Source organism: Musca autumnalis, unplaced genomic scaffold (assembly GCF_047663935.1).
Source record: "Musca autumnalis isolate F117 unplaced genomic scaffold, ASM4766393v1 scaffold_4, whole genome shotgun sequence".
Classification (NCBI taxonomy): Eukaryota; Metazoa; Arthropoda; class Insecta; order Diptera; family Muscidae; genus Musca; species Musca autumnalis.
Window position 1 is genome coordinate 193,102,713 of NW_027411977.1, and position 27,176 is coordinate 193,129,888.

The following is a 27,176-nucleotide window of genomic DNA, read 5'->3' on the forward strand; positions in this document are numbered from 1 at the left end:
GAACGCTTCTCCTTAGTTGGGAAATAAAACACATTTTCCTCAAAGTTGAAACCATCAGCGGGAAATCGGCATTTGGAATCAAATGATTATATAATGCAATAATAAGTTCCTACATCCATATTTCAAATATACATGTATATGAAAAATGTATTGATGCTTTAAGAAAAGACAAAACACTGATTTATTCACTCACTTTACCGCCTTTACTCAACGATTGTATTTAAACGACTGGCTAACAACAACAAAGCACTACACAACCGCATACACACCGCCAATGCTTATGCATCTCCTATTACACCATAACACAGTTCTTTATTATAAAACAGCATTCCGCAGCCGCGAGAGCCCTGTTCTTACTAGCTTTGACAAAAATCCTCTCTCCACCCATAAAAAATATGTTCTAATATAAAAAATATGTTGGTACCCAAACAAATAAAACTGAGATATGTTAATGTTGCAACGTTATTATGTTTTGACACAAACAAATTATGTTTGGATCCAAACATATATTTGTTTGCAATCAGTCCCAAACAAATATTTGTTTGAATCCAAACATATATTTTTCTGTGTGTAGCAACATTTTTTGACAGAATAGCCCGTAATTTGACATTTTAGGTTTCCTGCAGTCGCAAAACTTCTCCACCAAACATTTTTAATATAGATCCATGTTTTTGTACAGACCCCATATAACAGTACCTCCCGATTTTCGATATTTTGGGAACTTTAGAAAAAATTTGCATACCGCACTACCTGCAATTTGATATTTCACATTAAAAAACATTTCTGACCTCCAAATCAATACATCTCCTTGACTATGATTTAACTCATTGCCTTACCAATAACTTGCTTGGAAACTAGTATTAACTTGCTACCCAGCCGGACTAGACCTACTGTCTATGGACAAATTCAATAAAAAATATGGTCCTTTGACGCAGATGCCCATTAGACAATTGTACTTTCGATAATTGTCAGTTTGTCGAAGAAAGAGGCTACTGAGAAGCAAAGTGTTTCTATTTTCCTCGAATCTCTGTCCCATAAACTGACAATCGGGCAACTGTAAATCGGGACTAACGCCCCCTTCATTTCATAATCAATGGTTTTCTTCTTATCAGTACCTCCTACTTCTTGCTTTTGATACCCTCAGGCTTAAGGCTAAATGTGCCTCATCGAAATAATAGTTTTAGCCCTAAGTTGTTGGACGAAATTCTTTCAGACAATTTGGAGTCGATTTAGCCCTGTCCGCCTGTCTGGGCGTCTGTTTGGTGTGCACGATAACTCTCGAACAAATCAACCGAACCGAATTTTAAACTTCGTAAAACCTTGCCCAAATTTAGTTAAGGTTCGAAGTTGACCCATATTGGTCCATTCCTTCGGGTACCTCCCCCACAAAAGGGAATTTGGTCCAAACTTTGCAAATCGTATTACACCTTCCGGATATAGATCGGCTTTGAATATGGACCATATCAATCTACTCCTTCGTGTACCTACCACACACCATAAATGAAGTTTAGGAGCTTCTCTCAGATAGTTTTGAATTTTTTTTTCAGCAGTCCATACTTCCTGAGATATTGGCCTAACAACTCCAAGAAACCCTGACGGCATCATCTAAAATGCCAAATCCTGAAGATATCTCTGGCAGGGAGTTTCTGATTGGTTCAAAATTTGCACATCGTATTATTTCACCCAGTCCAATCGGTACTTAGAGGACTCGTCTCGGATCTATTTGATTTTTTTTTTGTGCAGAAGGTTGTTTTCACGATTCCTATTGCAACGGTAAAATTTTTTTCCGGAGTCCATGACACCCTGCCGGCACATGCATAAACTGCTAGTAAGAATGATATTTCTCACACAATTTTTTCCAAACATGGTTTAAACTCGCTGTTTAAACTTGTGTTGGCTTTTTTTTTTTGTTTTTGGTCAAAGGCTGACGGTACATCTGACTGATAATTTCTTACTTGTTTCTTTCCAATTTTGAATATCATACTTTTTCGATATACAAACATATGTATTTGACCATTTGCAATTGCGTTCCAGCTCTGTGGGAACTAAACTCATTTTCAGTGGGGATATCATTTGTTAGTAACATGACAGGACCTTGACAGTATCAATATATATCTGGTACTGCTCAAATTTTATACGACATAAATCGGACTTTGATCTTTCGAAGATCTTTTTACTTACGGTTTAAAAGTATACATACGTATGTATGTTAGGCCGGGGCGATTTGAAAACCTTAAAGAGCCCTTCGCGCTTCTTATTCTTGGGATTGAACTGAGCAAAAAAGTCCACTAGACCATAGGTCTACCGCGAAAATTGAGCCTCTCGATTTTTCGATCCAATACAAAGACAACAATTGTAGCCAAGACAGTGATTAGGAACTCTCTAATACATACATTTTAGCGCTGCTTCAGGCAGTTTTGGCCTTGAGAAGGTGCAAACTTTTCGGAAAATGTCGATAAATGGCACTGTGCTACAAAAGTTGGCCAGAAAAATATTCAAGCGTTTTGATGCAAAATTCTATCGTGTTGGGATCCACGGACAACGAAAATGCCTTTAGTTCGTTTGGGTCACTTCGTTTTATTTTTTTATAACGGTAAAAGTAGTGAAAATCTGGGTTTCTTACATTTTCAAATTTAAACGGGCATATCTTCTTTTTTTCACAATGGATTTCTATTGATCCTTCTTCCTTTTAAAGCGGTAAATACTATCTTTCGAACGAGTTGTTATTTTTTCAATCGGTTCATAAATGGCTAAGTTATAGTGGTTTCTGTCTGAAAACCCCCACAAAAAAATCTATAACTGAATTTCTAATAATTTTCAAAAATATAATGTTTTTTTGTTTTGTTCAATATTTATTTTGATAATTGTGAGAAACAGGTGTTCAAAAAAGACGCATCCGCAATTTTTTTACAATGGAAAAATTAGAAATTCTTGCTGTCATTAAATATTTACATAAAAAAGGTTTATCGGGACAAGAAATTCATAAAGTTCTCCTTCATATGCAACAATAAAAAATTGGGTTGCTGAATTTAAACGTGGTCGTACAAGCATTGAAGATGAACCACGTAGTGGACGTCCAAAAACAGCAACAACAACAGAAATTGTAGCCAAAGTCCATGATATGGTATTAAATGATCGACGAATAAAAGTGCGTGAAATTGCTAATATCATGGGCATCATGAACTACAGATGAAAAAGCTTTCTGCAAGATGGGTGCCGCATTTGTTAACAGTCGATCAAAAACGCATAAGAATGAACATTTCTCAAGCTTGTTTGGATCGTTTTAATCGAAATAAAATGGATTTTAAGCGTCGTTTCATAACTGTTGATGAGACATGGATCCACCACTATACTCCAGAGACAAAAGAACAATCCAAACAATGGACTGAAGCTGGAGGAAGTGCCCCAAAGAAGGCAAAAACAATTCAATCGGCTGGTAAGGTTATGGCAACGGTTTTTTGGGACTTCAAAGGTATTTTATTGATTGACTATCTTCAAAAGGGTAAAACAATAAATTCAGAGTACAATAGCAATCTTTTGTATCAGTTGAATGTACAAATTCGAGAAAAACGTCCTGGCTTACAACACAAAAAAATAATTTTTCATCAAGACAACGCACCAGCGCACAAGAGTGTTTTAACAATGGCTAAAATCAACGAATTAAAGTACGAGTTGCTTGACCACCCACCTTATTCTCCTGATTTAGCTCCCAGTGACTTTTACTTGTTCCCAAATCTAAAGGAATTCCTTTCTGGCAAGCGTTTTACCTCAAATGAAGATGCAATTACTGTTGTAAACCACGATTTTGAAGACCTTGAGGAAAACTATTTTAATCAAGGGATAGAATTGCTAGAAAAGCATTGGACCAAGTGTATTGAAGTTTCAGGAGATTATATTGAAAAATAAAAATATTTTTGAAAAACTAACTATTCTCTTTCATTGATAGGCTAAGAAGTTTCCGAACCGCCCTCGTATGTTGATTTATGTAGTCAGATAACAGAGTTACAGCCTAATATATCCAGTGTTTTGCTTGTAATGTAATCAAAAGCATACTAGAGGTCGCAATTATAGATCAATAGTCACGAAATTTTGCATGAGGTAGGGGTTTAGGTCGAAGAAGTTGCCTACAATTTTTGATGATGATCCGGTATTATTTAGCGGGTGCAATGGACCATTACTTTTGTATGCTAAATAAAAACATTTTATTTTTGGTCCATATTTGAATCCCTGGAGGCCACATACCGGCAAAGTCGTCTATATATGAAAAATTAACTAACGATCTTTCCTCTGATGAAAACTGAAATAATATGTGTGCTTGGTAACGGACCTACTACCTAAGATATAATGAGTGTTGTGAAGAGAACCACATCTTCCTCCCCTGCTACAAATTGTCTCTATCATGACAGACAAATTCCCAGTTCTTACAAATTGCGTGGATTCCCGGCCAGCAAACATCAAATTTCCAACGATGGCAAAATACCCCTCAGTAAAGTTGGCCACATTTTCTGGGTATTTCAACCATGTACAACTTCTCTACAGGTGGTGTTTTAAGACATGCCTTTCAGGCTCGGCGATAAACAGTAGGCCCCATACTATTGCTGTAATATGAATCGTGGTGCACGCCCTGTCCCTTCTGTGATGTTTGTGGAACAATTATTATATTGTTATTTAAACTTAATGTGATAAGGTTGCAGACTCCAAAAATTTATTTCTTACAATGAGCTTATTTGTCCAAAAGAAACTTTGATTTGCTGAAAGCTAACTCTCAGGGTAGTGGTGTAGGGTATCGTATGGTCGACCCTGTCCGACTCTAGCCTTTGCTTACTTCTTTAATTTTGTATAAGAAATAAAATGTCGTTGTCGTAAATTTTAATACCAAATATAACACTACGACAATGACTACGCCAACGATACTATAAACGTATAAAAATGATCTACTAACAATTCTATTAATTTTTGTTATTGAACTTTTTAAATATTTATATTTTTCCTTTTGAATACAAATACATTCATAATATAAACTATTCGTTACGACACGTCAACAGACAACTTTGAATATAATATTGAATATTTCATTGCGGAAGGTATAAAAAGTTCAACCCGGCAGAACTTTACACTTGTTTGCTTTGTTTTATTAATTTTCCTTGTCCCTTTGTTTTTATTACAGAATTAACACCAAGAACAAAACTTTGAAAATAGTGTCTTCAAATTGAGATCCAGCAAGAGAGACAGAGCAAATGAAAAGAAACCCCAACACAAAACAAATATTTTTTTGTTTATTATTTTTGCTGGAGTGGAGGCAAACACTACTGAAGGAGCTCCCTTGGAGCACCACCCTACTTAAAACGAAAATTAGAAAACGCAACACATCGATATAACGCTCCATACAAACCAAACAACAGCATCACCATGGTTAAAGGCATATCGATTTATCGTAAATCGAGTGATGTTCATAAGGAGCCTCTTAAAATGGACCATGCCGATTTGGTGGCAGAAATGGAAACTATTAAACATTTATCCACACATGAGCGGTTACAATTGGCAATATTGTAAGTATTAGTATATTTACAACTGTTCCTAAAAGTATTGCAATAATTTTGGAAGGCTTTCCAAGGAGATTATTGATCATGAAATGATTTGTGGACGAGTGAACTGATTCATTATATCCCAAGAGACCCTGACCCTACTTGAAATTTATTTACTAAAGTGTGAAAGAAAAACCACTCCTCACGCAAGCTTATTGTTGTCATCCCATACAATATCATTTCTTATTTATACACATCCGTCTCAATATCTCACCTCTAGAGAGATTTACTGGTATTTTTAAGAGATTTTATAGTTATTAATGCCCCTCTCTCTTCCCTTTATTAATTTATTTTTATTTTGTCATACCAAATCGCTTTATGTCTTATCCTCACATCCAGGCGACGAGCTCAACAACAAATAGTGGCTCGTCAAAAAGATAATGAATGGCTGAAACTACAACAAGCCAAAGGAGTCAATTTATCCACCCTCACTGATCTGAGAACCACACATCACTTTCGCAGAGACACAACGTCGGACAAAAGTCATATCTCGTTTGACAACAGTGTCGTCCTCCGTGAGGCTCTTTCACGTAATGATAAGCAAGAGGTGGCCGAACTACTGGAACATGGCATTACACCGGATGCTGCCAATGCAGATGGTCTGACGGCACTGCATCAATGTTTCAACGACAACAATGTGGAAATGTTGAAACTTTTATTGAAATATGGTGCAAATGTTAACGTTCAAGACAGTAACAAATGGACGCCATTACATGCGGCTGCTGCATGTGGTCATTTGGAACTGGTGCGGATACTTATCGATCATGGTGCTAATCTATTGGCCGTAAATGCGGACGGTAATATGCCGTATGATTTATGTGCGGATGAAAACACTTTGGACTATATAGAGGCTGAAATGTCTAAACGAGGTGTGACCCAGGAACAAATCGATGAAACACGATCGGCAACCGAGAGGCAAATGTTAAGAGATTTGCAACAAGTGTCGAAAAATGGTGGTGATCTTGAGCAATCAGATGAACAGGGTGCAACGCCGGTAAGCGAATGAATATGGGTTTCTTCTAATCAGTAAAGGAGTCTCAGTCTCCCTTCCACTCTCTCTCCCTCCAGTTACATATAGCTGCAGCTAATGGTTATATAAAAGTAGTTGAATTTCTATTAGAACAACATGTTAATGTTAATGCCGTCGATAAGGAAATGTGGTCTCCTGTACATGCGGCAGCCCATTGGGACCATGTAAGTATAGCAGAGAAACTGAGTTTTTTCAATAATGTGAAATCATTATTGTTATTTTTCCTCCCAGCTGGAAGTATTGGAAATGTTGGCTCAATGCGGTGCTGATTTAAATATCAAAAATAAAGATGACGAAACGCCTTCAGGTAGGCTTCAAAGGCAAAGATTCGCCAAACTATAGAAATGTTAATCGGAGAAGATATTTCATTTAGAAAAGATTATTTGACATTACTTTTTCTTAAGAGTAGTTCATCGGAGATTACTTTTTCTTAAGAGAAGTCCATCGGCGTTGACTTTTCCTATAGAAAAGTTCATCGGAGTTGACTTTTCCTATAGAAAAGTTCATCGGAGTTGACTTTTCCTATAGAAAAGTTCATCGGAGTTGACTTTTCCTATAGAAAAGTTCATCGGAGTTGACTTGTCCTATAGATAAATTCATCGGAGTTGACTTTTCCTATAGAAAAGTTCATCGTAGTTGACTTTTCCTATAGAAAAGTTCATCGGAGTTGACTTTTCCTATAGAAAAGTTCATCGGAGTTGACTTTTCCTATAGAAAAGTTCATCGGAGATGACTTTTCCTATAGAAAAGTTCATCGGAGATGACTTTTCCTATAGAAAAGTTCATCGAAGATGACTTTTCCTATAGAAAAGTTTCTCGGAGATGACTTTTCCTATAGAAAAGTTCATCGGAGATGACTTTTCCTATAGAAAAGTTCATCGGAGATGACTTTTCCTATAGAAAAGTTCATCGGAGATGACTTTTCCTATAGAAAAGTTCATCGGAGATGACTTTTCCTATAGAAAAGTTCATCGGAGATGAAAAATGTACCTATTTCTATTCTGTTAATTTGCCTTACTTTCAGATGTATGTAAAGATCCTGAGATACGTGAACGTATCGAACACCTAAAGGCAGAACGAGAAAATAAACGTTTATCTGAGGCACAAGGAAAGCGAGTAAGACGATCTCAGACTAAAAATACAAGGTAAAATGTTCAAAGATCCCCTATCTCTTTAAAATTCTCTTTTAATGACACTCTGTTTCTCTCCGAAGAAACTCGGTTACTTCCGAAGAAACTCGGCATCAAGAGCATGATGTATTTGCTACTGTCCCCGATAGTACTAGTGTTTTCAATAATTGTGAAAATGGTTCTGTTTTAGGAGCCGCCAACTCGACAACCCACAATAACAACAACAACAATAAAAATAATAGTCACAACAACAATCACCTGATGGATCATCTGGTGAATACACAACAACCACTATCCACAAATGGTCTACAACTTCCAGCTATAATGGGTTACAATGGCCTTATGCATCACCACGATCCATCAGAAGCAGCAACAACAGGAGTAGGAACAACGGCGTCAACGACGAGTGGCAGCAGTGGCGGAGTAAATAAATTTAGTGGTATTAGTGGTGATGTAGTCAATTCCAAGAAATGTTGTACAATAATGTAAATGCTGAAAAGTTAACAAAATACAAAACACACTCTCAGGCCGGACCGCCAACAGCAACATATTTATTATATGGTAAGTTAAATAAGTAGAAATACTTTCTTTTGCCAATGAAAATTAAAAGGGGAGGAAACGTGGGAGAAAACAAAGCAATGATTATAATTCATTGTGGCGCAAATATTTCTTCATATACATATACCTTCACTGTTGTACGAGGCATAAATACATACAAAGGAAAACAAGTAAGAGATTGCTATAGTCGGACGGGCCGACCATGTGATACCCTACACCACTTGCTGTGAACATTAGTTTTACACGAAATTTATTTTATATTAAGAATGAAACTAAAAGAAACAAAACAAAATTCATCTCTATTGGATCGATGGAGTGGGTTAAAATGCTGATGAAACGATCGGATCTTTCACGACTTCCTTTGCATGCGTTCAAATGCTGATGAAAAGGTCGGATCTTTCACGACTTCCTTTCCATTGGTTCAAATGCTAATGAAAAGATCGGATTTTTTCACGGCTTCGTTTGAAACAATGCAAAAGATGCCATGAAATCACGTCATCGCATGGAACCCCTTCCTTCAAATTTTGCTGGGCTGTGGTATAAAACGACTAATATTTCGAGGTATTGCATTGCTTTTTACCAAAGGTGGTGTACAAACTTCAGACCCAGTACAGAACTGTAATTTGCATCAATTTACAAAAAAAAAGGGAATTTCTTTATCATGATTTGAAAACTTTTCCATAATGATTGTGACATTTTCTAGGATGCGGTAAATGTAGTTATTTGCAAACAAACCAAAACGATAAAGTAAACCACTTATATGTTCGACAATAGTAGTTCTGTTATTTAACCGATATATTGCTACAATATGCATCGACGGATAGGTCAAGAGTTAGTTTTCAAGTTTCGCGTTCTTAGTTTGTCGGAATATGCCCCAAGAATTCAAAATATGGAACAAGAACTAAATTTGAATATTTTTCCCACAAAAATTAGGGTCAATTTCACCCGCTAACTACTATCCTATTATTATCCATGACGATTGGCATTCTCCTTGGCCAAAACTCTTATCTCGTGCAAAACTGTTTCAGTATTGAACTATTACTGCGATCTCTAGCGTGATTATTATTACACTACACAATTAAAACTGTGGGATCCCTGTATAAAATAGGCTGTAACTCTGTTATCTGACCACGTACATCAACATAATTTGAATCAATTCAAAGGTCAAGAGTTCCACTTTCAAATATAACTTACGTTGGTGGTACATGTATTCCAGCAATCATTATGCTAAAAATTTTACCAATTTTCACACAAAAGTTTTGGTCTATTTAAACCTCTAAATATTATCTGACCATTATCTACAATTGCAGGCATATTCTTTATCGTAAACCTAAACCGTACATAAGGGGTCTATTTTGGTCAGAACCCGACCTCCATACAAAATTTCGTGATGATCGGTCCATAATTGCGGCCTGGACAGACGGAAGGACGGACCGACTCACATCTCAAAATCGCTTTATCTCGTCGAGATATGAAGATTGGTATACCACATTGGGGGTCTCCGACGAATATTTCGCGGTGTTACATGAATTTTTACCAAAACAAACTTATAATACCCTTTCCACATAGTGGTGTAGGGTATAATAAGATGGCTGGGTTATAGGAAATTTTCTAAGTTTTTTAGTCCAGATTTATTGCTGTGGCGGAATAATAATTAATAACATAATAATCTGCTAAGAAATCGACGTTTAACGGCAATAATCTTAATTTAGAACAATTTTTGATTATTTTCCAAATTTAATTTGACGATTTTCGTCAAGAAAATTACTTGCATATTATGTGCATATGCAAAATATGCGAATATGCAAAAAAATAAAAAAAAAATATGAGCCCGTCATTGCATTCAGTTTTCTTCAAAACGAATTTTGGTCCAATCAATAAATAAAAAATAATTTAAAAAAATTAAGTTTCAGTGTTTTATTTAGAAATGCACTTATAACTAAAAAATAATTTGTCGCTTAGCCTCAATAAATATATTCTTTCTCTAAACCTAAATATATATTCTTTCTCTAAACTAAAAAATAATTTGTCGCTTAGCTTCAATAAATATATTCTTTCTCATGATAGAATCTCTCAAATAAAACGCTTGCCGTTTAATTTTGCCACCATTCATAATTTAAATGCAAGCATTTTATTTGAGAGATTCTATCATGAGAAAGAATATATTTATTAAGGCTAAGCGACAAATTATTTTTTAGTTTTAAGTGCATTTCTAAATAAAACCCTAAAACTTTATTTTTTTTAATTATTTTTTATTTTTAACTTTTTAGTAAATACATTTTTTTGACCACTGAGAACCCCAAATGCCAAATTACACTTCATTTGAGCAGAAAGTGTAGAATAAAATACTTGAAATTGGGTGGTACCGTTATATGGAGGCTATATTAAACCTTGACCTACATCCACAATTTTTAGTGGGGAAGTTCCTGGACTATTGAGAACTCTAAATGCCAAGTTACAGCAAATTCGGGATAAAAATTAAGACAAAATCCCCAAAATACCAGAAATCGGGTGGTACCGTTATATGGAGGCTATAGGAAAAAATTGACCCATATTGGTTTTGGTTTCATATTCATGCCGTTATATGGGGGCTATAGGAAACAATGGACCCATATTGGTTTTGGTTTCATATTCATGTATTGTCATCCAAATCTAAAAAGTGTGCAAATTATAAAATCGATTGGTGAACTGCAACTATGTGAAAAATGAGTTACCAGATTTGAAAAGCAAATTAGATAAAACACTGTAAAACAGTGTAAAAATGGACCAATATTGGTTTTGATTTCATATTCATGTATTGTCATTCACATCTGAAAAGTGTGCAAAGTTTTAGTTCGATTGGTAAGATGCAACTGTATTAAAAATGAGTTACCAGATTTGAACTAAACACACACCAAAGCAAGTTAAATAAACACTGTAAAAATATGCAAATATGCAAAATCCGATGTCTAGTCATATACTCTTTCTCTCTCTCTTTCTCGTTGATCGGACTATTATTGCGACCTACAGAGCCGTTACAAAATTGGATAAATATTATGTTTTTGGTCCATTTCACCCGCTAAATAATTCACGAGCATCACCACTAACAGTATGTGTCTATTCTGCTCTGAACCCAACCTCCATGTAAAATTTTGTGACGATCGGTCCATAATTGCGGCATGGAGTTTGATTACAATTTATAATGGACGGACGGATGGACGGACAGACACACATCTCAAAATCGCTTTATCTCGTCGAGATATGAAGACTGGTGTACCACATTGGGTGTACCACTGCTGGTCGAATTGTAATGTACCATCTGGACAGACATTAATATTGCTGTTGGTAAGATGTTGTTACCTAATGTTCTTTGTGAGAGAGGACTACGGGAGCCTTTGTAAAGCTAAGCTTCAGCCGGTGGGGGGTTCTCGTCCTTCTCCGCAGAACTAGATTTATTACAAAAAATATTTTAGACTCCCTTTTTATTGAAAAAGTGTACTAGTTAATAGCAGTAAAATGTATTACTACAGGAACAAAACAAAAAAAAAATAAACTATTGAGTTACCCCAAAACAACGGTAAGCATTCAACTCTTTAACATATTTTTATCTCTCTGATGTTTTCGAGAGATTGCGCATCTTGACTCACCCTTTCCATGGTCCTAATAGCGCTAGAAGTATTTAATAGAACCCCATAGTTTGACTTCAACCTAGCTTAACTCTACCACATCATTCGTATGAACACACAATTTTGTCTATTTACCAATTTTTCATTTTGAAGGTTATTTATTCAAATAATTTTGTAAATATCCATACAGAAGAGAGAATGTGTTTATTCAACTTATTAAAGTCCTGACTAATAATTTCCTGATTTAATCATACTTGTAACACTGTTGGATAGAAATCGTTCTACTCACTATTAATTTTAAAATCGAACAAATATCATTTAAAGTATGCTTTCATGTTTATGCGTGAATAATTTCATGAATTTGGATAGCAAATTTTATGCTTAACAATATTCTAAATTTCATAAATTGCAACAAATATCAACAATAGAATACACTCATTGGTAACCTTTATTATTCAAATGAGGTATCCAAAAAACAATAACAAATAGTGGAGATTAAAAAAAAATAATTGCAAGCCCCAATCAACAAAAACAAAACATCGTGATATGCAAGAGATTAAACAATAATTACATAATGCTTATGCGTACTCACCAAACAGCAAAAACGTTGAAGGCCTCCAATGAATTGCAATGTGATGATGATGATGTTCGTAATGAAGGGTCGATGATAATGTGCTTGCAGTTATTGATATGTGATCATACTAATGATGTTCGATCAAACACTCAATATGATTTTTATGATCACTGTTAACGCTTAGGTATATCCAAAATTTTTTTTTTTTCGCTTAGCTATTAAATGTATGTTTGTTTGTTCGAGATTATTGTTGCGATTTATGAATATTAGGGTGAATCTTAGAAAATGTGTATTAACATATGGAATTATACCTTAAATTAAAGAAATGTATATATTAATATAGCTTAATCATTAGAATGCATATACTTTTTAATAGTTAATTTATGGGTTGAGGTTATACTTAATTGAATATAAAAATGGCTGATTTTTTCTCCTTATTGGGCAATTTTGCCATGATTTTCAAACTCGAAACATGTGCAATATCAGTGACTTTGTGTATTTTCCTTTTAGTGTCTTGGCAATGAAATTAACAGCAGTCCCAAAACCGTTGGCTTATGGAATTTCTGGACCAAATATATAGATCCTGGGGAGGTTATGGAAATACTTGCTGTTGTAGGCTCTTGTGGTGCTAATTTGCAAATAGTGGTGATTTGCCTTTGGGAATTTTCCATAAAAAAACCGTCAGTTTGAAGCAGCTTTAAGACTAGTTTTGGCGTATTGTAGTTTCTTAGGCAATATGATGCACGAAAAGTATTGGAGCCTGGTATAGCGTGTATACACGTTTTCTGTTGCCCCGGCTTCCTCACGTGTTCTGACGACTTCTCTTCAACAATGTCGTTTAGCAAGGAAATTTACCGGGGTAGAGTGTATGCCAATATTTAACTGTCAATGATTCACTTCACTAATTTATTGGATTAAGGCAGATGTATGTAATAATTCCAGAATATTTCCTATAAAATTTAAACACCTTAATGAACACTGTATTTTTTTAGCACACACTAATTAAATTACCTTGAGATTTTATGTGGATTTTTCTATTTTTATTTAAGCAAATTTTAAAGCTGGTGTATTTTATTTCCGCAAATCTTAAAGTTTATTTTATTATATTTAAGCAAATCTTAATACATGTGAATTTTGACTGCACTTTAAAAAATAATTAAATAGACAATTTTGGACAGACTACTTACTATGAACTGAATTGTTGTCTGTACTAATTAGAACTTCTTTGCAGGTCGAATGTTGGAAGAAAAAGAAATTTGGCTTGTGCGTTTGTCTAGTCATAAGTTCTGGTTTTTTCCATAGCGGGAGTACAACAACATCACAATTGAGATCTCATTTGCATATCATTACATTGTTGTTTTTGGGTTGAATATCAATTGTAATAGATTTACCTCATATTAGTGGGTAACAACAACAGGGTGATACAGGGTGGTACGAAAGCATGTAGTTTATTATGTATAGGCCGTTAAAATGCAATTGTTACAAACCAAGTAATATTGCGTAATTACATGCAATATTAATTGGAGACCATTTATGTTCGGATATCCTTTGCATGAAAGGTTCCGACTACTTTACCGTTCATGTCCTCCAAAACATAATAATTTGACCAAGTTTTTCTTTAATTTTGGATTTTATGAAAAGAGGAGAAAGTTTTGCGTTGAAGGACTTCTCAGCACTACTTTGTGCGAAGTTCCTTCTGAATACTTCTTGGCCTACATCAAAACATATTGGCCTTGCTCTCAGATTGTATTGAGACTGATTTCGTTTGTACGCTTCAGATATATGTTTTCTAATGTTGGATCGTAGGAGCTTACGGCTATCATCTCGGGAAAGAATATTGTAAGGCTCGTCTAACATTTGCAGGTTTCGGAGAAGTTGATATGAGGTACCATGTGTGATCATATCGAAACCAAACAAACTATGATATGGGGAATACTTCGTGGCCTGGTGTACGGAATTTCTTAATGCACAACTTACAGAGCTTAAGTTCTCGTCCCACAGTCGATGGTCTCCTTTTAAAAATGACCTTATACCTGCTAAAATCGAGCGGTTTACGCGTTCAGACGCGTTCGACTGGGGAGAGTATAGAGCAGTATAAGTGTGGGCAATGCCAAGAGTCGTCAGAAAAGCGTTAAATTCATTACTCTTAAACTGTGAGCCGTTGTCGCTTATTAATATTTCTGGCACCCCATACACATGAAATATCTGGGACAGTAAAAACTCTTGAATCGCAGACGAAGTAAATTTTCTTAACGGGCAAAGCCAGTGAAATTTCGAATGATGATCTAATACAATCAGTATACCGATATTGCCACGCCTACTCCTAGGGTAGGGGCCCAAAAGATCAACATATAAACGTTGAAATGGTCTGACCGAAGTTGCCGCTTTACCCATTTCAGGCTTAAGCACTTGATTCGGCGCTTTGGTTGTCTTGCAGGTTTCACACATACGAACAAAATCTCTAACGTCCCTTATCATGCCTGGCCAAAAGAAACTTCTTCTGATGAGATCCACGGTTTTCAACATACCACCATGGCAAGCTGTTGGACTGTTGTGAAATCTGGCTATGACGTCATGGCGCATGTTTAATGGTATCCACAACTTCCACGTTGTTTCTTGTTGATCTGGGTCACCATTATAGTGTTCAGTTCGAATGTATATGAAATTGTCAATCACTTTCACGTCTGGATATTTCGATTGATTCGATAGTACTTTTTCTTTGAGTGAGGTATAATCGGGGTCAAGAAAATGTGCAGACGATAAATCTATTTCCGGCTCATAGGAGTCTATGGCTGAGACATCACCACAGTGGATACGAGATAAAGCGTCAGGTACTATGTTGTCCTTTCCTTTCCGGTGACTGAAGGTAAATTTGTAGCCTTGGAGCTTAAATACCCATCTCGCAAGTCTACCGGTCAGGTCTTGTTGTTTCATTAACCAGACTAAGCTGGAATGATCTGTAATGATTTCAAATGGCTGAAGTTCAACATAGCCCCTGAACTTCTTTATAGCCTCTACAGCCGCCAAGCACTCTCTTTCTGTCACACTATAATTCCGCTGTGCGGAATTAAGCTTCTTTGACATATATGCTACTGGCTTTCCATCACCGTTCTCATCCATCTGCACCAAGACAGCTCCAATTCCATAATCACTTGCATCGCAGTGAATGTAAAATTTTTTGGAGAAGTCTGGATTTATCAGAATGGGTGCTGAGGTCAAAAGTTTTTTGACGGTGTTGAAGGCTTCATCAGCTTCTTTTGTCCAAACAAATTTTCTTTTTGTGGACAGAAGTTCAGTTATGGGATAGACTACAGAAGAGAAGTTCTCTATGAAGCGTCTATACCATCCGGAAAGACCTAAAAAGCCACGCACCTGCTTGAGGTTCTTTGGAATTGGCCACGAAAGAATGCAGTCTACCTTATCTGGATCGGTCTTTAGGCCTCCGTGACCTATTATAAACCCTAAATACTTCGCTTCAGTCACACAAAAGTGGCTTTTGGATACATTAATTGTTAGATTGGCCGTTCGAAATTGTTCGGCTATCCTCATTAGTACCATTAAATGGGATTGAAAATCCTCGGAGACAATAATTAGGTCATCGAGGTAACCAAAAACACATCTCCGTAAATCGGCAGGTATCAACTCGTCCATCAATCGGCACATGGTCTGAGGAGCGTTACACAGTCCGAATGGCATGACCACGAACTGGTATAGTGGTCTACCAGGGACTGTGAACGCTGTCAGAGGTTTTGCTTGGTCGGTTAGGCCGATTTGCCAAAAGGCATCTTTTAAATCGATCTTGGAGATCAAATTGGCTTTGGGCAGACGGGCGAATATCCCCTCAATATTTGGAAGGGGGTATGCATCTTTGATGGTGACGGAATTTAACTTCCGTGCATCAAGACACAAACGGACTTTATTGGGTTTAAGGACCAGCCTCATTGGACTACTCCAGGGTGACACGGATGGTTCTATAACTCCTAAATCCAACATTCTGTCAATCTCTTTATAAATCAAGTCTTCGACAGCCGGAGAAACTGGGTAGAACCTTTGCTTGACAGGCTTGGCGTCGCCAACGTCAATGTCATGCTTGATCAAGCTGGTTCTACCTAGTCCTTGCTTTTCGAAATTGGGGAATAATGATTTGACGGTTTCTAATTGCTGAAGTTGGATAGGAGTTAAAGGATAGGAATTAGGATCTGATGTACCAGATTGTTTGGTTTCAGATTTGAAAACAGACATATCCGACAATAGAGCAGACATTTTAGAATCGGAAGGACCAGACACCATTACCGACTCGAAAATATCGGGAGCAAGTTGAAACTTCTTCCAAAAGTCTAAGCCTAGTATAAGACGCTGGTTTAATGATGGAACGATTAATATCCTGAGATTTTGTGTTTGATTTCGGAAAGAAACATCTACGTTGAGGAACCCTGTAACCTTCTGTCGTTTGCCATCGGCAGTTTTTACATTAGACTTGAAGTCGCGAAATTCTTTAAAGCATGAAAAATCGTTCTGGGCTAATTCTGAACCTAGACAACTGACATTCGCGCCAGTGTCTAGTAGTCCAAGTTCCTTGAAATGTAAAAATTAAACTTTTGCGTAAAGTCTTTGGTCCTGTGGTCCATTGACGATACTCGAAATAATGTATTTGGAACCAATTTTTCTTTCTCTAAAGAACTTACGAAGCCTAACAGTAGATCGTTTTGGTTTTCGTTGGGTTTCTAAAAATATGGCTGAACTTTCAAAAATTTCGTCTCTTTTCTTTAAATATTCTGACCATCTTTGATGGTAGGGTCGAATTGGAAAATCATATGTTTTTAAAGGATATTGAGATTTGAAATTTGTTCTCTTCAAAATGGTTATGGCGGGATCTAAAGTAGATCTAGCCGGGTCTTGATTGGTATTTGTACTATCAGGGTGTGTGTCATGATTATGGTGCTGACTTAGTTTTTTGGGTTTTGTTGTTGGAGTTTTTTGTACCAAAAATTCGTTTTGTTGTACATTTCAAGCAATTTGGCTTGTACGTGTTTTCAGCACCGCAACCATAGCAAAAAACATTTCTTTCCTTTAGGCAATCTTCCCAAAAGTGACCTGGTTCTTTACAATTCCAGCATTTGAGGGCTGAAGAACCAACATTGATGGCATCTACAGATACGTCATTTTTTATTTGGGAATCCATTAAAGGATCATGAAAGTATTCTACTTCTGAGATATGTTTGTGGGGGTATGTATTACCAGTTATTGGCCTACCAGAAAGTTGACGTCGGGAATTCTCATCCTTTAACAGATTTTCACGCATCTGTACCAATTTTCGGAGATGAGCTATAGAAAATATGGGAACATACAGTAGCTCGTGACGTATGTCTGTACGCAAGTTGCGCTTAACGATTTCGACCAATTCGCTTTCTTCGATTGGAGTTGATAACCGATCTAGAATAGAAGAGAAAGAGTCATAGAAACTCTCGAAAGTTTCTCCGGGTTTCTGTTTTCTGGCTCTAAGCTCTTCTCGAATGTCCGAATCAGATTTAAAATCTTTGTATTGGTAACGTATTGCGCTACAAAAATCTTCCCATACCATGCTCTGAACCTGTTTTCTATAACGCCAGAACCATTCTCGCGCTTTCCCGGTTAATAAAATATTCAAATGTTTGCAGATTACTGAATAATCTTCTTCAAAGTTATCTGCTGTAAGGGATTTAACCCTATACAAAAACTCTTCTACATTTAGACCTTGGGTAGATCCATCAAAATGCAGATTCCAATTTTTAATAATGGAAGCTATTTTATCACTTCCTAAGACGTAATTGATTGGACCATTCAATGAGTTATTGTGAGAATTTGACCTGGCCTCGTTATGATTGCTGTTGTTAGCTATCGGCGTAGGGGGTGGAGGAACATTTTGGTTTTGAGAACTAGAATTATTTTGATTTGAATTCAAGTTCAAATTTTGAAGCATTTTTGTGATACTTGCTTCTATCATTCGGTTGATTCTTGCATAGTCAACGGAATTGTGAGTGTTATTACTCTTATTGGGTTTGTTTTGATTTTGTGGATTATTTTGATTATGCTTATTGCTTCCTTGTGGCTTTGGTGTTGAAACTTCTTCACCCGTGGCAGACATATTGTCTAAATTGTCCAATACTAATGATGCGTTATTGTCGGGAAATAAATGTTTATTGCTTCGAGTGTTGTAGTGTTTTGAAAGAGCACCACGACCTCTATAACTGCTAGATTTATTGTATGGTTTTTGACCTTGGATAGGTTGAGTATTTTGTTCACTAGTTTCACTGGTATTTTCTAATAATATTTGAGCTTGACTACTCGCAGAACGTAGATCGGATAGTTCACATGAAAGTTTGCATGTGGGACAAGTAGTAGATTTGGATAAGTGTTTTTCGATACACTCACGGTGAAAAGAATGTTCACATTGTGAAAGATAAAGACACTCAATTAAGTCTGTTAATGTTTCATTACATATAGTACAAGTTTCTTGTAAATCATTCAAACTTTGGGCAAATGGAGGAGGAGTCCGTGCCACCGCCATTGCACATGTGATTACGAATATGGATGATAATGTAGAGAAAAAAGTTTAGAAAATCTATTTAGAGACGTTTTCAAATGTTGTGTGTTTTCATACATAGATGTAGAGTGCTAGGGATTTTTAAAAGTAAAGAGTTGAAGACTAAAAAAAACAAAACAGGTCTATTGAAGTGAAGGTGAAAATTGTAAGTTCATGCAATCGAGCCAAACCGAATGCAAATGTATTTCCTAGCTTCCTTGATATATTATTGGACATTGAGTGCAGACAGCAAGCAACAACGTGTTCCAAATAATATTCAAGATTTGATAACTAAGTCTCAGATTCATAAAAACTTACTTTTTCACCAACAATTTAGATAAATAGGTTTGAAAACTGAATATTATTCTAAAACCAAAGAAAAGCTTAGAAGACAGTAGTCGGTCAATATACTCAAACCTTTTGACCTCAAGTAATTGAAAATCCTGATAACCTCTCCTAAGTATTCCCTAATATAAAGCCTAACTTCAAATTTCGGAAACTGTTTATCTACTTGAGCTTTAAAAAGTATCTAAAAGCAAACAGGCCGCAAAAGCACAATAAAATTGAACTTCTCGGGCCCCACGTTGGGCGCCATTTTGTAATGTACCATCTGGACAGACATTAATATTGCTGTTGGTAAGATGTTGTTACCTAATGTTCTTTGTGAGAGAGGACTACGGGAGCCTTTGTAAAGCTAAGCTTCAGCCGGTGGGGGGTTCTCGTCCTTCTCCGCAGAACTAGATTTATTACAAAAAATAGTTTAGACTCCCTTTTTATTGAAAAAGTGTACTAGTTAATAGCAGTAAAATGTATTACTACAGGAACAAAACAAAAAAAATAAACTATTGAGTTACCCCAAAACAACGGTAAGCATTCAACTCTTTAACATATTTTTATCTCTCTGATGTTTTCGAGAGATTGCGCATCTTGACCCACCCTTTCCATGGTCCTAATAGCGCTAGAAGTATTTAATAGAACCCCATAGTTTGACTTCAACCTAGCTTAACTCTACCACATCATTCGTATGAACACACAATTTTGTCTATTTACCAATTTTTCGTTTTGAAGGTTATTTATTCAAATAATTTTGAAAATATCCATACAGAAGAGAGAATGTGTTTATTCAACTTATTAAAGTCCTGACTAATAATTTCCTGATTTAATCATACTTGTAACACTGTTGGATAGAAATCGTTCTACTCACTATTATTTTTAAAATCGAACAAATATCATTTAAAGTATGCTTTCATGTTTATGCGTGAATAATTTCATGAATTTGGATAGCAAATTTTATGCTTAACAATATTCTAAATTTCATAAATTGCAACAAATATCAACAATAGAATACACTCATTGGTAACCTTTATTATTCAAATGAGGTATCCAAAAAACAATAACAAATAGTGGAGATTAAAAAAAATAATTGCAAGCCCCAATCAACAAAAACAAAACATCGTGATATGCAAGAGATTAAACAATAATTACATAATGCTTATGCGTACTCACCAAACAGCAAAAACGTTGAAGGCCTCCAATGAATTGCAATGTGATGATGATGATGTTCGTAATGAAGGGTCGATGATAATGTGCTTGCAGTTATTGATATGTGATCATACTAATGATGTTCGATCAAACACTCAATATGATTTTTATGATCACTGTTAACGCTTAGGTATATCCAAAATTTTTTTTTTTCGCTTAGCTATTAAATGTATGTATGTTTGTTCGAGATTATTGTTGCGATTTATGAATATTAGGGTGAATCTTAGAAAATGTGTATTAACATATGGAATTATACCTTAAATTAAAGAAATGTATATATTAATATAGCTTAATCATTAGAATGCATATACTTTTTAATAGTTAATTTATGGGTTGAGGTTATACTTAATTGAATATAAAAATGGCTGATTTTTTCTCCTTATTGGGCAATTTTGCCATGATTTTCAAACTCGAAACATGTGCAATATCAGTGACTTTGTGTATTTTCCTTTTAGTGTCTTGGCAATGAAATTAACAGCAGTCCCAAAACCGTTGGCTTATGGAATTTCTGGACCAAATATATAGATCCTGGGGAGGTTATGGAAATACTTGCTGTTGTAGGCTCTTGTGGTGCTAATTTGCAAATAGTGGTGATTTGCCTTTGGGAATTTTCCATAAAAAAACCGTCAGTTTGAAGCAGCTTTAAGACTAGTTTTGGCGTATTGTAGTTTCTTAGGCAATATGATGCACGAAAAGTATTGGAGCCTGGTATAGCGTGTATACACGTTTTCTGTTGCCCCGGCTTCCTCACGTGTTCTGACGACTTCTCTTCAACAATGTCGTTTAGCAAGGAAATTTACCGGGGTAGAGTGTATGCCAATATTTAACTGTCAATGATTCACTTCACTAATTTATTGGATTAAGGCAGATGTATGTAATAATTCCAGAATATTTCCTATAAAATTTAAACACCTTAATGAACACTGTATTTTTTTAGCACACACTAATTAAATTACCTTGAGATTTTATGTGGATTTTTCTATTTTTATTTAAGCAAATTTTAAAGCTGGTGTATTTTATTTCCGCAAATCTTAAAGTTTATTTTATTATATTTAAGCAAATCTTAATACATGTGAATTTTGACTGCACTTTAAAAAATAATTAAATAGACAATTTTGGACAGACTACTATGAACTGAATTGTTGTCTGTACTAATTAGAACTTCTTTGCAGGTCGAATGTTGGAAGAAAAAGAAATTTGGCTTGTGCGTTTGTCTAGTCATAAGTTCTGGTTTTTTCCATAGCGGGAGTACAACAACATCACAATTGAGATCTCATTTGCATATCATTACATTGTTGTTTTTGGGTTGAATATCAATTGTAATAGATTTACCTCATATTAGTGGGTAACAACAACAGGGTGGTACGAAAGCATGTAGTTTATTATGTATAGGCCGTTAAAATGCAATTGTTACAGAATACCCGAAGTAAGACCAAATTTCCCAGCAGAGGCGACGGGATTAGCAAATGAGCGTGATGAGTAGACATCGGATTTTTGCATGTTTTTTTATTTCTCATCCGATTGGACTCAAATTTTGGATCTAGGCGTTTTAAGGGTCAATTTTTCGATATTTGGGGTCATATCAAAAACATGCAAAAAATGCAAAAAATATGCAAAATATGCAAAAAATATGCAGAATATGCAAAAAAATATGCAAACAGTTTTTGGCCGAAAATCGTCATAAAAGTCGTAAAATTGTCAATTAAAGTTGGAAAAACCATCAAAAAATACATAACAGTGTTCTAAACTAAGACTGTTGACCGTATAACATCGTTTTTTTTTCAGCAGATTATTATGTTATTGAGACCATTTACGACAGTGTGGTGTAGGGTATAAAAGTATGGTATTGTAATACAATTTTTTTATTATTAAACTATGCAAAAATATAAAATTTGATAGAATATCAAACGCTCTATGTAAAATTCAATACTTTCTATGTAATTTGTAGCGTTGGGCCGGTTATTGTTCAAAAGGAACAAATCGATGTCGAATTTTTTTAAGGCGGCAACCGCATAAAGTTTTTAGTTGGGTCAGATTTTAAGACTGTCAAAGTTTGAGCACAATTGGAATATGTTAACATGTGCCACTGGGGCCCTGACGTTATGAAAATCTCGATTTTTTTGGCTATTTAGCGATTTCGGCGACCCATTTCTCTGGAATGGTTGAAGCTTTTTGTCCATATTAAGCATTAAGTCTGTTCTTAACATTTCTTGCTGAACAACAAACTACGTAGGTATTACAGAATTCGAGATAATAAAGCCAATGTCCCGAAAAACGTGACTAGGTACGTCTTTGTGCGAAAATGGAGACTATTAAAAAAACATTTTCTTCATTTTTATCAATTTTTGGAATGAAAGCAAATGTCTTTGACATTTTGTTCTAAATTAAATTTATTCGAGAGTCAGACATCTATCATGTGGTTTTGGAGCTATCTGGGTACAGATGACTACTTGAAGAACGCTCTGCTATGTAGTTCGCAACTTTCAAGTTGTTTACCATACTTTGCGCCTCCTGGAAATTCGGAGTTAATGTTTAATCTCTTGAACAACAAGAATTATGCCAGATCTTTTTCTAGGATTTTCGGCAGTTGTTCTTTTGGAAGTTTGGATCGAATATTTCTGAAGAAATTTTAATCTTTGCTTTGTTAAGATTTTTGTCGCCTTTTGACTCTTTACGGCGTTTTGCACCGTTGGATCAAACAATGCCATAATTATGTTGTTATTTCCTTTTTCGGAAATTTGTGTGTCAACGTTTTCTAATTTCAATACATTTGCAATGAGGTCTAGGTCTTGTTTTGATGCTAAACGTATCGTAGAATCTAAAGAACCATCTGTCCCGAATACAAGCAAGCGTGGCTTCAAGAAAATCGTAACTATGCAATTGTCATTGGTGCTGGACCCCTGTAAGGTGTATATGAACGTTACTAGTGTGGCCCCAGTCTGATGCACAATGATATCAATTAATTGTGGCACACAATTTCTTTATAAAAAGACAATGTATTTTATTAATGTACAAAATTGGAATGAATGACTCAATACATATTTTTCATATTCAAACTGAAAACTTATAAAAGTCAAAACAATGTGAACTACGATATAAATAATTTATTGTAAAGTAACATATAGTGTACCTACATCACTCCCCCTCCTGAAGCATCAATGTCCAACAAATTAAAAGTTACTCGCTTTACTCTTTTGTCCTCATTTTGGGACTCGGTGGTCTCGACAAATGCAGGTTTAATTCTATCTATCGAAATAGTTCTAATATTTCCATCGATTTCTAGCTTGAAAAATTTCTTATCTCTTTCTATAACTTTGTATGGGCCCTCATATGGTTGCTGCAAAGATCGCCCATTTTCTACGCGTACAAATGCATATTTACAACTAGAAAGATCTTTGGATATATATACCCCTTTAGTAGTGTTCTTGTGATGCGATAAATTGGATCGAATGTCTTTGAAATAACCCTTCAATTTATCCACCAATTCAGAGTTCTAATCGATTGTACTTGGAACTACTAACTCACCAGGTAAACGTACGTCCTGTCCATACACCATCTGAGCAGGAGTATGGCCTAAATCCTCCTTTAATGTACACCTTAGCCCTAACAACACCATCGGAAGCACCTCGAACCAATTTGCTTGCTGATTGCTTGCCATAATTGCAGCTTTAAGCTGCCTATGAAACCGCTCAACCATGCCATTTGCTTGGGGATGATATGCAGAAGTTGTAATTCTGTGGCTGCCGAGTAACCGGGTTAATTCCGTAAACATCTTTGATGTGAACTGCGTTCCTCTGTCAGTTGTTATAGTGAGTGGCACCCCAAAACGAGACACGTATCTAGAAAATAAAGTCCGAGCGACTGTTTCAGCCGTAATATCCCTAAGTGGGTATGCTTCTGGCCAACGTGTGTACCTATCAATGACAGTCAGTAGATATCGATGACCGCGTGAAGGTGGCAATGGTCCTACAATATCAACATGTATATGCTCAAACCTGCCCTTCGGAATATCTATTTTCATTACAGGAGATTTTGTGTGCCTAGTTATCTTCGATTTCTGACAACCAATACAATCTCTAGCCCAAACATTAATTTCCTTGCTCATACCTGGCCAGTAATATCTCTTACAAATCATCCGACGACTAGCTCTAACACCTGGATGGGAAACAGAATGCAACTTTTCGAACACCACTCTACGCATTGTTAGTGGAATATACGGTCGCGGTGTCTCTTGTGACCCTTCGCACCAAAGATTAATATTAAACAACGGAATTTCGATTAGCTTTAAATTATGGAATGTATCCTTATTTTGCAAAATCTCTGTCAGCTTGTCATCTTTTTGTTGTTCTGCACTCAATAATTTCAAATTCAACTCCGAGCTATTCAGGACCTCAACCTCAAACGACCTTGAAAGCGTATCAGCTACGACGTTGGAAGTTCCTCGAACGTATTGAATATCATTCGTAAATTGTGAAATGTATTCTAATTGTCGGATCTGTCGTGGACTTCGTTCTGTCTTTGACTCCATAGCACGTATCAGTGGTTTATGGTCTGTAAACACTGTAAAACATCTTCCTTCAAGCATATACCTAAAATGCTTTATGTTGTCATGAATCGCCAGTAATTCGCGATCAAAAACACTATATTTCGATTCTGTAGGGGACAGTTTCCGTGAAAAGAACGCCAACGGCTCCGTTACACTACCACGTACCTGCTGTAGGACCCCTCCGATTGCAGTACAAGACGCATCAACCGTCAACGTTAGTTTTGACTTACCATCAAAGTGACTCAACATAATTCGAGATGCGAAAGCTTTTTTAATGTCGACGAAGGCTTTCTCAGCCTTGTCATCCCATGTTAAAATTTTTTTCTTATCACTGAAAGCGCAATTTATCATATCATGTATAGGAACCGACATTTCCGCCAGTCCGGGAATGTACCTATGATAGTAATTGACCATACCCATAAATTTTTGCATAAGCTTAACTGTATCGGTTTCTCAAAATCTCGAATGGCAGAGACCTTATCATCTGTTGGTCTAATTCCTTTCGGAGATGATCCCTACAAATATAAGATCTCTAGAAGCTTTATCCGTGAAAAGCGGAGAATAAACCGTGAAAAATAAACGCAACAGCTTCAAGGAACGAGGCTTTTTGTGTACACTGGCATGGAAAACTATTACCAGATATTCTCAAAACAGGGAAGAAGAAACGAGTTGCTGTTCTGGTATCACATGGGGGTAAAGAACAACTACTATGCGTTCCTGAAACTGACAGTAGCTCATGGGAGAAACAAGAACTAGCAATATTAGGTCAAGAGCTTCTGTACCACCGTACAGATTTATTAGAAAAATTGTTGAGAGGGATTTTTGACTGCAAGTTTGGAAGCACATCCGGACATCAACCAAACATATTCAAGAGATTTCTATAAGAACAGTCTGCGATTGACAAATCCAAGTTCGAAGTAGGCAAGGATCAGGATGACCAAGAACAAGAGGCCGTAGAAGCACCAGGCGTTTAAATCGTTCGAGACTGGACGCCGCAGAATGTTTTTTCTATTTTATTTGTTTATTTGGTATCCCACACGACAACAACTGAGTGTTATAAGTGAGAGTTTGGGTTATTGATTTTACAAAACGTATAATGAACAAGATAATGTTTATATAGATATAATATAGGATATATTGGGTAAACATTATCAATAGGTTAAAAAGAAATATTCAGAAATATTTTTAGGTCCAAAACAAGACCTAAACCGCATTGAAGATTTACTTAATACGAAAGGCATTCACAAACAAATATCAGATGAAGGTAATAACAAAATGATAAATCATAGGTGGTACCTTAGTCCTGAATTTATTGGTCTGGCATTGTTTGATCTGATAGTACAAAACACCGTAAAGATCCAAAAGACGACAAAAATCTTAACAAAGCAAAGATAGAAATTTTTCCTGAAATAATCGATCCAAACTTACAAAAATCAACTGCCGAAATTCCTAGAAAAAGGTTTACCAGGCATAATTACAAGTTAGACTTAATTGTTGTTCAAGTGATTAAACTTTAACTCTGAATTTCTTGAAAAAGATAATGCAAATTGACCACAGAACATCAATTACCAGGAGGGGTAAAGGATGGTAAATATCTTGAAAATTGTGAGCGACATAGCAAGGAGTCGAGTTCATCACCAAGTTGTCATCTGTACCCAGATGGCTCCAAAACTCCATTATGTCAGTCCCTTAATGCCAGTAATTTCAAGACATAGCTATCTATGAGTTCACAGATATCTCCCGTGTAAGCAACATTTTATAATTTCAACGCATAGGTAACGTTACCGAGTCAAGAACGGCCGTGTTACTTACACCAAGGATTTTACCTGGTTAATCGTTGCCAATGTGTTAAACTGCACTAATAGGCAGCTACCTACCCGTTTACCTAGACGTTGAAATAACGGGCATAAGTAAATTAGAATATGTATGAACAAAATGTAAGCCTTTGTCATTGGAGCCATACAATGAATGTACAAATGTCCGTCTTTGTAAAAAAATTACATTTGAAAAAGGAAATGTTTGATGGATAGCGATGCCATTCCAC

At 35.9% G+C, this 27,176-nt stretch overlaps 1 protein-coding gene across 15 annotated transcripts in view; it reads left to right on the forward strand.

Annotated features, from left to right (window-relative positions):
- The window catches only part of LOC141401433 (protein phosphatase 1 regulatory subunit 16A-like), a 73,698-nt gene that overhangs the window by 24,095 nt on the left and 22,427 nt on the right, over window positions 1-27,176 (forward strand). For 8 of the 15 annotated variants that reach the window (XM_073981682.1, XM_073981684.1, XM_073981688.1 and 5 more), the window contains 6 exons: window positions 5,168-5,549; window positions 5,925-6,579; window positions 6,654-6,779; window positions 6,847-6,922; window positions 7,640-7,760; window positions 7,936-8,306. In XM_073981682.1, the coding sequence (XP_073837783.1) occupies window positions 5,410-5,549; window positions 5,925-6,579; window positions 6,654-6,779; window positions 6,847-6,922; window positions 7,640-7,760; window positions 7,936-7,963 (1,146 nt within the window). In that variant the 5' untranslated portion in view covers window positions 5,168-5,409 and the 3' untranslated portion in view covers window positions 7,964-8,306. Of the gene's footprint in view, window positions 1-5,167; window positions 5,550-5,924; window positions 6,580-6,617; window positions 6,780-6,846; window positions 6,923-7,639; window positions 7,761-7,828; window positions 8,307-27,176 lie in introns of all 15 variants that reach the window. The other 7 variants (XM_073981677.1, XM_073981679.1, XM_073981678.1 and 4 more) reach the window with 2 other exon arrangements.